General features: G+C 32.8%; 1 protein-coding gene across 1 annotated transcript; it reads right to left on the bottom strand.

Moving 5' to 3' along the window:
* On the bottom strand, positions 8323 to 11943 carry LOC104787142 (putative potassium transporter 12). Its single transcript, XM_010512660.2, has 8 exons — positions 11471 to 11943; positions 11169 to 11397; positions 10846 to 11094; positions 10641 to 10691; positions 10295 to 10555; positions 10042 to 10209; positions 9695 to 9949; positions 8323 to 9605 (listed from the first exon to the last, which is right to left on the bottom strand). The coding sequence occupies exons 1-8, from the start codon at positions 11714 to 11716 to the stop codon at positions 8578 to 8580; spliced, it is 2487 nt and encodes an 828-aa protein (XP_010510962.1). The 5' UTR covers positions 11717 to 11943; the 3' UTR covers positions 8323 to 8577.

Below are 12022 nucleotides of genomic sequence, written 5' to 3'. Positions count from 1 at the left end.
AAATAACAGCTACAACTTTAAAAGTTGTTGGTAAACAATCAGATTTTAACAGTTAAAGTTTCTACAGTCAAAGCATCTACAGCCAAATTCTCTACAGCTAAAATTTTAAAGTCAAAGTCTTTACAGCCAAAAGTAACAGCCGTTACCAATCAGGGCCACTATCATTGCAAATATTATGTTGCAATATCACTATATTCTTGTAGTGTAGACACTAAAATTGGAGTTGTTAAATATTACAATATTGTTTTCCAATCGAAAGAAAAATCCTCACAATTCAATTCAAAAAAAAAATTAATGTATTCCAAAAGAGCAAAAAAACCTAGCTAGGTGAAAATCATCGCCATTAGCTAGCACATATCATAGTGATTTAACGTATAACATATACACCACAAAATTAATTTTTTCTTCAAGAAGTAATTTTTGTTTTATCAATAGAATTGGAACGACAAAAAAATGTTTTGGTACAAAAAACTTGTCAAAATTTTAAATGTTGACAAGCACCAAAATCTCCACCTATATATTTATGATAAATTGGTATGAGTGTTAAATACTCTATGTGTTTCACAAAAAGTGTTAACATAATAAAACATTAAGTTTAACATAATTGTCTTTTATATAGGGATAAAAAAACAATTAAAATAGTATAGATACTTCATGCCCAAAGATATTAAATAAAACAAATATTTAACTCTCTAAAATAATATTGTTACAAATCCCCCAACTCTTTCTAATTGTAGAATAATCATAAAATTGCAATAAAGTTAGATCTCAATTTGGTATTTTTATTCTTTTAATAATATCAATTTGTAAAAAAGGTATATCAAATATTAGCTACACATACACTAAAACAAAACAAATGATCCAATTACTATGGATATTTAGTATATATATATTTATATATTTATATACATCTTCCGTTTTCCATTATCGTACAATGGTTTATACTACTTTATAGTATAAGACTACTATAAGTGTTGTTATTATATGTCTTGTTTGTATTGGTAAAGGATATTAAGTTTTTTGCTCATTTTTTGTGTGAATGTGTCTCAAGAAAAGAAAATTGATGTTTTTTTTTTTTTTGGTTAAAGAATAAAATATATATAGGTTGGAAAGCATGTGGTAGCCACGAGTATCGTTGCCTCGTTGGTGCCTTGTTGTGTCTAAATGGGTCCACTAGTTATCCACTTCGCCGCGTCTGACGGGTTTCTTAACTTCGTAAGGTTTGGGACCTACACTATAACTCCTTAATGGCTTCATCCTCATCTTCTCACCGACGAACAAAAAAAAACTCACTACAAAATCAAAGAACCTTTATTTATTCTTATTCTTTCTCTTTTTTTTTTGTTGTTGTTGTTGTAATTATTGTTTTCATATTTAGAGGTTGAGAATATGAAAACAGCGACCTTATATTAGTCGAGTTGACTATTGGAATTATTTTGTTTCTATTTTAGACATTGAGATAATTACGCAATACCTTAATAGAAGTACTTACAAATTTTAAAAATCTAGTTTACAAATTTTAAAAATTCTAAACCAAGCCAAATATTTAACTTTTCTTAATTAAAAGTATACAGAATTTGAGTTGTTTTTTAATTTAATTTTGATTTATTTTTTAAATGAAATATTAGATGAAATATTCTAATTGACTGAAAGAAGAGTAGATGAATAGAGAGGTTCATCCTTAAGGAGTGAACCTAAGTATTTTTCAATTTTAAATCAGTGATAGTTAATTTAATGGTTAATTAATATTAATCATTGATTTTGTGAGAATTCTGCTCAATTAAAAAAAAAACTGATTTTGAGTATACACATCACAAATTTATGTTTATTTGATTTGCTATTCGTATATACACAAGCTAATTAACAAGGAGTCAAACAAAATCTTAGGCAGACCCAACAAAATCTTTTTTCAGTAATCTGTGTGGTCCGATATTTATACAGTCACGATCACCAGAGATCTTACAATATCAAACTTTGTTTGTCTCTTACCTTCCTAATCGTTATTTTCACAATAAATAAAAATTTACTAATCAAACACTTCTAGAGAATCGATTTTTTCTTTGGACAATATAGACATCTATCTATTATATGCTTATAATAGCCGATGTGAAAGCATAATCATAGTTCGTTGTTATTAGTTGATAAGATTTGTTCTTTGGATCTGAAAATAGGATATCATAAAATTATAGCATATGTAATACGTGTACGTGTACCCCAACCTTAGTCGGCAATGGTGACACCAATAAACAAAATAAATGTTATATCTTTTCAAAAGGACAAAAATTTAAAGAAGATATTTAGATAACATAGAGATAAGAAAAGGAAATGAAAAGTTGTGAAAATGACCTAACAGAGTGGATAAATAAAATACAGACGACTAAGAAGGAATAATTAAAATTGTCTTCAAGTTGATAGACAACCGTGCAAGTCCCTTTATATATATTGGACGTAAATCAAAGGCTACTTTTAGTTGCTCCTCTAGTTCACACAACATTTGTCCGCAAGTCGACAAAACTAATATCATATCTATTTCTGATAATTCCATCAAATTAAACTAGCTAAGATTGAGTGGTGCTTTGATGTGAGATTATAAAATTTCTGATGAATAATCTTATTTTCCGATCGGAAGATTTTGTTCACTTCTACTTTACTTAGTCATAATTGTCATAGTTGCATAGGACAAATATGTGCCTCTAAGCCTCTTATGTTCAGAATGGACAAACAAAACTTACAGAGATGGGTTAGAAATATGGGATAGCTAGTTTAGTTTTTGGATTAAGTATGCATCACAAATGACGTTAGACTGGTTTTGGTGAGTTTAGATCCAATAAGGGTCGACAAAATGAGCGAGTTAGCTAAATTAATCTGTAAAAGAAAGAAAACAATTGTATTGGTTGAAACAACACTAGCTATTCTTATATGGTTTGGTAAAAGAATTGTGAAATGGTGTTATACATACACAACCCAAAATTTCATCATTTTAGAAATCATTAATCAAAATCGGTCAATGTGAAAAAGGGACAATCTATCAATTTAGTGAGTATGTTAGGTATGAGTCCAAATCTTTAGATTAAACACCAATAAAATAAAATATGATCTTTATCTATTATTTTTTACAAAAAGAAAAGAAAGAAAGGAAAATATCTTTAGTCAAATGGTTACAACACCACCTCTACAACCGATTCTATTGGAGTTCAATTTGACTCTACTAAATTATGTTATCTTGTATAGTAGGAATTAGTTATTAATCGGATCTTATCGATTTAATGATGACAAAAAATAGATTGAGTGTCTAGTTCCAATCATTCAAGTATTTTGTGGTTTAGTTGTGCAATATTTTAAGTTATTAATATATATATGTTGATAATTACTCTATCTGTTTCATAAAGAGTGTCATTTTGATATTTTTTTTTGTAACAAAAAGAGTGTCATTTTATGTTTTCAATACAATTTTTAAAATTAAATTTATTTTTTTATCTCTATTATTTGAGTTTATTAATTAGAAAGAGAAAAAAACTTTAGTGTATTTGAAAAAGGTAAAACAGAAATTTAAACAATTTTCTTAATTTGTGTCTATTATATCAGAATGACACTCTTTATAAAACAATTTAGTAAAAAATTAACAATTCTTTTATCTTTACGTGAAGAAAAGTAATTTAACAATTCCCTCTAATTAACTCACGGGTTTCTTCTAAGCGCTACTCGTCTTTATCCAATGTTTGTTTAGTCAGACGCCTAATTACAGAACTGCATGAGTGTTACGATCACACATGTACAATTTCTAAACATGTCAAAATTAAGATGTCGTAGTCTACACGTGTATTGTACGTGGGTTTATCATGTAAATTCAATGATGACACACTGATACAAATATTAGAGGGATTATTGGTTTTATGATTTTAATGGATTTGGAAATCCAAATAAAAATCATGTGTTATTCAATCATTGATTTTAAAATACTTATCAAAATTATGTGTTATTGGTTCTATGATTTACAAATACTTGTTAAAATCTCATGTTATTCATTCAATGATTTGTTTTTGGATTTCTAAATCCACATTATGTTTTAAATGGATTTGCATGGATTTGAAAGTATAAAATAGAAGGATTCAAATCCAAGGATAAAACATGTTATTTCAAAATCCATGTGTTTTGATTTTAAGAATTTACAATTTCATGTTGACTTAGAAATCATCTCTCCAATAACAGCCCCTTAACTTGTTAAATTTACTCAAATCCAAAAACTTTAAGCTCACTACGATAGAAAAATAATACTTTATGCACGACATAGCAAAAATAATTGTAAGAAAAAGAGTTCACCCTAGCTTTTTTCGTTGACACGACTCCCGAGGCTTCTCCTTCTGGCGGCGTCGATTCTGCCCGGCGTCGCTGGGAAATCGTTCTTTCTCCCTCGTGCTCTTGTCTACTATACACTTTGGATCTACGTCTGTTTCTACGGTGAACGTTCTGGAGGTTCATCGAGGCTCTGCGCCGCAACTCCGGCCATGCTCCAACTTCAACCCACCCCTCTCCCTCCGTCTCTTACGGTGGTTGCTCCCAGTGAGGTGATTCTCGCGAGCTTCCAGCCTCTCAACGCCAGATCTGAGAATTCACACACCTCCTGTAATCTTGTCCCTCGCCTTTGCCACTTGCTCTCTTCGAAGTCAATCCCATCACCTCTCTGCTCCTCGGATCCAGATCCCCTCACCAAGCGCTTTGCTTGGTCGCAGTTGGACAGGAGCTCTAATTTGACGCTAGAGCCGTGCAAGCTTTTGACAAGCCCTCGAGATCCAGCTTCTGTTCTTCGTAAACCCAGGTCTGCTCGAAAATTTTCTTTGCTTTCCTGTAGCTTTCCATTGTGTCGACTTATGGAACCAATTGTCCAAAGACTGCAATTGGAACATAATAAACCATTGGTGCTATGTTGTTGCAAAGTTAACTTGCGAACCCTGCCATTAGGATTGTTTAAAGTCTCGATTCAACTTTTGATGAGGACCGGCATTATGACCCCGTCTCTACGGAGCGTTGGTTACCGATGCCTCTCAAAATTTCCCCTTATGTTTCAGCTGTTCACCGATCTAATTCAAATGTTATCCTGCAATTTGTGCTCTGAAACCAGAAGCTCTAGGAAGCTCGACATTATGATCTCCTCTCCAAGGAGAGGAGGTTACCGAAAACTTTCCACACTTCTTCCCATAACCTTCATGAGCCCTGAACTTTGTCAAGTACACAATACCATTTTCAGGAATGTTATCGCCCCTTGGAAAAAGCTGAAGAGTATCGGCATTATGACCATTGTTCCATGGAATGTGGTTACCGAATCATCCTCAAGCAAGCCATGTCCACACTTAATCCCCCAATCACCCTCTTCCTTGTCTTTGAACAGATCAAACCATCTTGGTTCTCGGCAATGGAAACTCTCTCAACGTCCCAATGTCAGCTTGATAAAGACTATTTATCACATTTCCGCTGCAACTGTGAATGTGAAGCCGACTCATCTTGAGCTAGTTTGTGGTTTGATGCTTCTTCGCTCACACCTCCAACTCCTCTTGGACATGATTGTCGCTCTACCTATCTTTATTTGATGTTTATGTTGTTTATTAGTCTCTGCTTTGGAACTCCTATTGTAAGATTTGCTACTCTGTTTGATTAGATAAAAGTAAGAGTTGTTTGAAAAAAAAAAAAAAAAAGTAAATATGAGGAAAACGTCATTTCCGATCACTTATTTTATTAGGTTGTTTGACTAATAATAATAATATATTCGGAAAAAATCTTTAAATTTAGGTTGTATGATTTATATTATTTTCTTATGTTCCTTTTGTTATCTATCATTCACATAATCACATACCAATCTAACGGATTTTGCAATGTGAATACGACATGGTATATTTGTATGTGGATATTACATGGTAATAATATTACAGTAGAACTAGGGATTGGACCCGCACATATGTGCGGGGGTAATTTTAAAAAAACTAAGTTTGTAATTAAGTTTGGATTATGCGGAGTTACATTTGTAATTATGAATGTTAAAAATGTTATTAACATTCATAATCTAACTTTGTACCAATTTATTTTCAGTTTGGCTTGGAAAGAAGATGATTAGATTTAAGTACATTAAAAAATAGTAAGAGAAAGATAGTATATAGATCTGTTTATGTGTTTCTGAACCCGTCTCATCCCATATACGGTATGTCCCTTTTTTATCTTATAACCGTAGTTTTAATAATATTTTATCAATTTGAGATTTTATATTCTAGTCCAACAAATAAGGAAGTAGGTAAAAGATTCACATCCACATAACATTTTATTTGTAAATATAATTATTTGGTATAACATTTATAACATAAACTTATATTGGTTTACCTTCATCAAATTTCTACACGTTTGAAATAATAACCGCTTCACCATAAATGTTGGATTCACATAAAGTATAAATTAACTATCGTAATTTTATAATCTCATCTTGATATATTTATTTCTTGTTTTTTTTCTATGAAAATAGTTTATATAATCTTTTTTTTTTTAGATTACCCGTTCCCGTCTCGTATCTGATCTTCTTTTTTTTTTCTTTTTTTACAATTATGTATTAGTAAAACTAAAATTATTTGGGGTTGATTTATGTGAAGTAAACCTATGGACCAACCCGCACTTTTGTGCAGGGTTTTTAATTTTTTTTTTAATTTGATTAAATTGTTTATATTAGACAATTTATTAAAAATAGTGAGAAGACCTATAATATATAAATTTTGACAGAAAACATAAATTTGTCTAATTTAATTCAACCCAAAGTCTTTAGGAGCCATAATTATAGAAGTTCATTATAATAAGTATTGATAAAATAAAAAATGAAGTTAAAAATATATAAAAACTAATATTATTATTAGTTTGGTAAAAATAAAAGAAAAATAAAAAAATGAGTCAAAACAGTATATGCAATTCAATTTTTTTTATATCACTAAGTGTGCTCCCAATTAATATATATATATATATAATTTTCGATTAAAAAATTTTGATTATTATGGAAGCAAACATTAAACTTTAAACCATTTCCAAAAATATAGAGTAATTTTGATTTTATAATTAATTTCATAATTCTTGTTTCCATAAATATTAGATTTTTGACTAATAGTTTTTGTTTACCATATATTGTTTATTTTTTATTTTTAATTATATAAGTAACTGAACCTGTTTGGCAACATGAATATATGTTATGTTTTTTTATTTTTTATATTCCTAAGTATGCTCCCCAATTAATAGTATAGATGTTTATTCTTTTATTTTTAATTATATAAGTAATGGAACCTGTTTCGCAACATGAATATATGTCCTGTTTTTTTATTTTTTTGTATCCCTAAGTGTGCTCCCAATTAATATATATATATATATATAAAATTTTCGATTTAAAATTTTTTGATTATTATGGAAGCAAACATTAAACTTTAAACCATTTCCAAAAATATAGGGTAATTTTGATTTTATAATTAATTTCATAATTATTGTTTCCATAAATATTAGATTTCTGACTAATAGTTTTTGTTTACCATATATTGTTTATTTTTTATTTTTTATTATATAAGTAACTGAACCTGTTTGGCAACATGAATATATGTTATGTTTTTTTTTTATTTTTTATATTCCTAAGTGTGCTCCCCAATTAATAGTATAGATTGTCGAAACTACTATGTATGTTATGGTCGATAAAAGTCTACTTATTTAGAAAGTGACCTTTATTTGGCAAGCAACAACATTCAATTTTCTATAAACAAAATTGTATGACGTATATTATTCAATGTGTATGTTGGTGAAGTTGTCCCTTCAATTTGTTGTATTGACTTTTTTATTTATTTATTTAATATGTAATCCAAACTCGACCAATACGAATAATCTACTACATAAACTTGAGAGTTTTATTTGTACACTCGTCTTTTGAATTTGACATTTGTGTGTGAAGCTGTCCCAAAGTTTTGTCATATCGAGTTATTATAAACAAAAATAATGTGGAGCTAATCAATTATGTAAAGCTTCAACCATGTCACTAGCTAGTAGCTAATCAATTAATATCCAAAGCTTTAAATTTAATGGGATTTAAAGCTTTAAGTAATGAAAGGGGATTCAAAGAAGCGCAGTGAGTTACAAGTAGGATTCACTTTGTAATTTTTTTTTTTTCACATATATATGAAAAAGAATGCAACATGAACTACTTTAACATCCAATCAAAGAGTCACTCAAATCCCACTTACCTAATTGGTGGTCTCAATGCTTTTTTAACAAACTTCTTGAGTCAAAACTCAGATTATTCAACTCTAATAAAGATTATAATTAACCACCATGATAAATTTGTAGTGATTGATTGAAGAACAGAAGCATTACACTAGACTACAAGCACTAGTGAAACTTGGTATACTTTACATATGCAGATGGTACAATTTTATTTTCCTACCTAACTATTACAATATGGCTTCTCCCTCATGGTAACGACAATCACAACGTCGTCTGCAAGACACAAACCCTAATCCATGGAGGGATGATAAGGAGAAATGATCCAAAGAGAGTATAACTTAAAAAAATCAAACATTAGACCATATAAGTCATCCCAGCTTGCAAGATGTTCATATGAGGAACAGTGAGGTTCGCAGCCCCAGCTCTGCAGTTCCTTCTCAAAAACGCATAGAAGTAATTAATCACAAGCTTCTTCAAAAAAATCGAATTCTTCTTCGCCCTCACATCTCCATGAGCCAGCAAATACGTTAGCCCCGAGTCCGTGGCTTCTCTCAAAGCCGCAAGCTCATATTCTAGAGCTGGATCTTCCTCCATAGACGACCCTACGCTTGAAGACGGCAAAACCTCTGAATCAAACTCTTGCTCTGGCTCAGACCGCTTTGCACGGTGAATGAGAGGAGCCATGAGGTCATCTGTGTAAGTATCACTTGCAACAGAAACCCTATCGGGATCAAAATCATTCAGAGTGCTCTCTAAAGCATCCTCTAACGCTTCACATCGCAAGAACTTCTCTAAACTTTCAATAAGAAGCTGTTCAAAGACTCTAGAATCTTCCTTTCTAACATCTTTGTAACCGTACCTTGCAATGCACCTGAACATATGGTAGTCCTTAGGACATACCCGTCTGAAAAGGAACCTCTCCTCTTGAGGAACGACCGGGACAGGAACATATTTGATACAGACAAAGATGATTGTTGAGTGAATTGCGGGAAGAGTGAGCAAGAACTGTCCAAAAATGGAAGGTATGCCTTGGACAAGCTCATTATAAAGGAGTCCAATCCCGGGGATTCGAATTGTTCCAAGAGTTGAACCGAGTTCACGCATAAAATCCATTGAGATTCTTTCCCTAACCTCGCTTTGGTACTTGAGAACGCTTCCATAGTTCCAAATGTACATTACGGTGAGGAAGAAAGTGGCGAATACTAGAGGAACCCAACCACCTTCCAAGATCTTGGTGAGAACCGCAAGCAAGTAAATGGTCTCAACGGATCCGAATATAAGTGGAAAACAGATAGCCAGAAATAGATTGGTTTGCCAAATGAGAAGCATCACTAGCGTTACCAACACTGTGCTCACCATCATTACACCAACCTCTGCTATGCCTGAAACAAGAAAATAGAAACATTGAGAAAAACAAACATCAAAAAACAGAAAGCCTTTTCTAAGACTCAGCACAAAAAACCAAACTGACCGTAAGCATTGGCGATGTGGGTTGTGCTTCTGAAGATGGAGACGACGAGTATGCACATGATCATCAAGAACCAATTGATGACAGGAATGTAGATTTGACCCATCCGTTTCTTAGAAGTGTGGATTATCTTCAGCCTTGGGAAGCAACCAAGAGCCATTGCTTGTTTGACGCATGAGAAAGTTGCAGAGATCATGGCTTGGCTTGCTATCATCGCCGCTAATGTTGCGATCACAAACACCGGCCAGAACAAACTCGCTGCTCAACATTGCATTATATCACAGTTTCAGCATTTTTGACATCTATTATATAATAGTAGCTGAGACCTTGAAGATATATTGATTGGTTACCTGGAACTGAATCATAGAATATACGAGCCGAGGCATCAGGATGCTTTGTTAGATAAGCAGCTTGACCCATGTAAGCTAAGAGAAGGCATGGGAATACCACGCAAGTGAATGCCATCTGTATAGAACGAACTGAGAAATGTCCCAAATCTGCAAACATTGCTTCGGCTCCTGTGTAGTTTCAAACACTTTGTAAGTAACAGAGGTTTGGTTTCTTTATTTAGACGTTGTAAGTTGAGAGTGCGTGTTTACTAACCTGTAATGCATAAGACACATCCACCAAGAGCAGACCAAGCCTGTTTGCTATTCTTCTTGAAGAACAAAATAATGTAAAACGGGTTTAATGCTCTTATGACAGTGATGTCGTACTTCAAAAGATTATAGATTCCAATAGCACCGAGAGAGAAGAACCATAGCGCAAGAACTGGAGCAAATAGAAAACCTACTTTACCCGTCCCAAACCGTTGTATGCTGAACAAAGCCACGAGAATCACAATTGAAGACATAACCAATGCATCTGAGCAAAAACAACACACCAAGGTCAAGATCAAGACGCAATTGCTTAGACATAAAGAGAGAAATCATATGATTGAGTTACCCACTTGTTCCAAATCCTTCAACTTCACCTTGTAAACCACTCATTGCAGACATCACTGCATAAGAATCAAAAGGAAGATCAAATCTCAATCTTGACCAGACCACTTCGTAGTTTATCTGTAAATGATTTGAAAGTTACACTAGTGTATGAATCCACCGAACCTTTTGGGAAACTCTATTGCAACAAAACACAATACAAATCAGACTGACCTGACATAGCTGGTGTAAGAATCCCATCGCCAATAATCATGGAAGTTCCCATTAGGACTAAGAGAAGAAGAAGAGTTTTCAAGTACCCTTTAGTCTCTAAAGCTTCTTTAATTCCCAGAGCTCTTTCCAACTCAGGAGTTGGGAGTTTAAGCCTAAAACTCGAGATCTGCTCATCAGCAGGTTGTTGATTTGGCAGCTTATTCACCTTTGCATACCTACAAATAAGTGAATACAACGCAAATGTTCCTCCTGCACACACACATACACTAATAAGAAACCACATAAACTCCAGTATACTAAAATCATAGATTCAGATGCATTACCTTCACCATTGTCGTTGGCTTTAAGGACTACAAAGACATACTTAGCCAAAGGAATCACAGCAATAGTGTAGATGACTAGAGACAAGGCACCAAGAACATCAACTTCTGTTCTTATAGGAACTTTACTAAAAACATCACTGAACACATACAAAGGGGATGTCCCCATATCACCATAAACAACACCTAACGTCTGAAACGCTATCCCAACTGTACCCAAAAGTGACAAATCCTAACAAACAAAAAAAATTCAAAACTTTTCAATTGTCAATAACACAAACACCAAAACTTTGAAGTCATCATACCTTGAGACTGTGACCATGAGAACCTGCAATCTCCATGGCTTCAACATCAAGAGAATCAGCTCTTTTAGGCTTTTTCATAAGTCTCCTCCTCAAATTCCCAAAACTGTAATCTCTATCTCTGCAGATTTCAGAAAACGGCGGTGTTTGAGAATCCACCTCGCTTCCATCAACCCATCTCCGGTCACTGCTTCCGGTACCAACACGTCTGAGACTATTGTTGCTACTTCCTTCTTCAATTTCATCCATTATTTTTGAGAACTTCTCCTCCAAAACGAGAAGCAAAGAACTCTCTCTGTTTTTTTTTTTTTTTTTCTAAAGCTTGAAAGGATCTTAATTTTTGGTTGGATGAAAAGTTAGCAGAGATTGGATTTGGTTGAATGTGACTTCTTCACTGACATAGTCTCTCTCACGGGTGTGTAACATGTTTACTGTTACTGTCAAGAAAGAAACGTACACAGTTCTCAATTATTTGAATTTCTTAAGTTAAGCTATTACAAACACCTTTTACGTTCCCAATTATAAAAATGGTATTTTTTTCTCGATTCTATATCC

Source organism: Camelina sativa, chromosome 5 (assembly GCF_000633955.1).
Source record: "Camelina sativa cultivar DH55 chromosome 5, Cs, whole genome shotgun sequence".
NCBI classification, from domain to species: Eukaryota; Viridiplantae; Streptophyta; class Magnoliopsida; order Brassicales; family Brassicaceae; genus Camelina; species Camelina sativa.
Note: the sequence above shows the minus strand (reverse complement) of the source record. Positions and strands in the feature narration are given on the sequence as shown.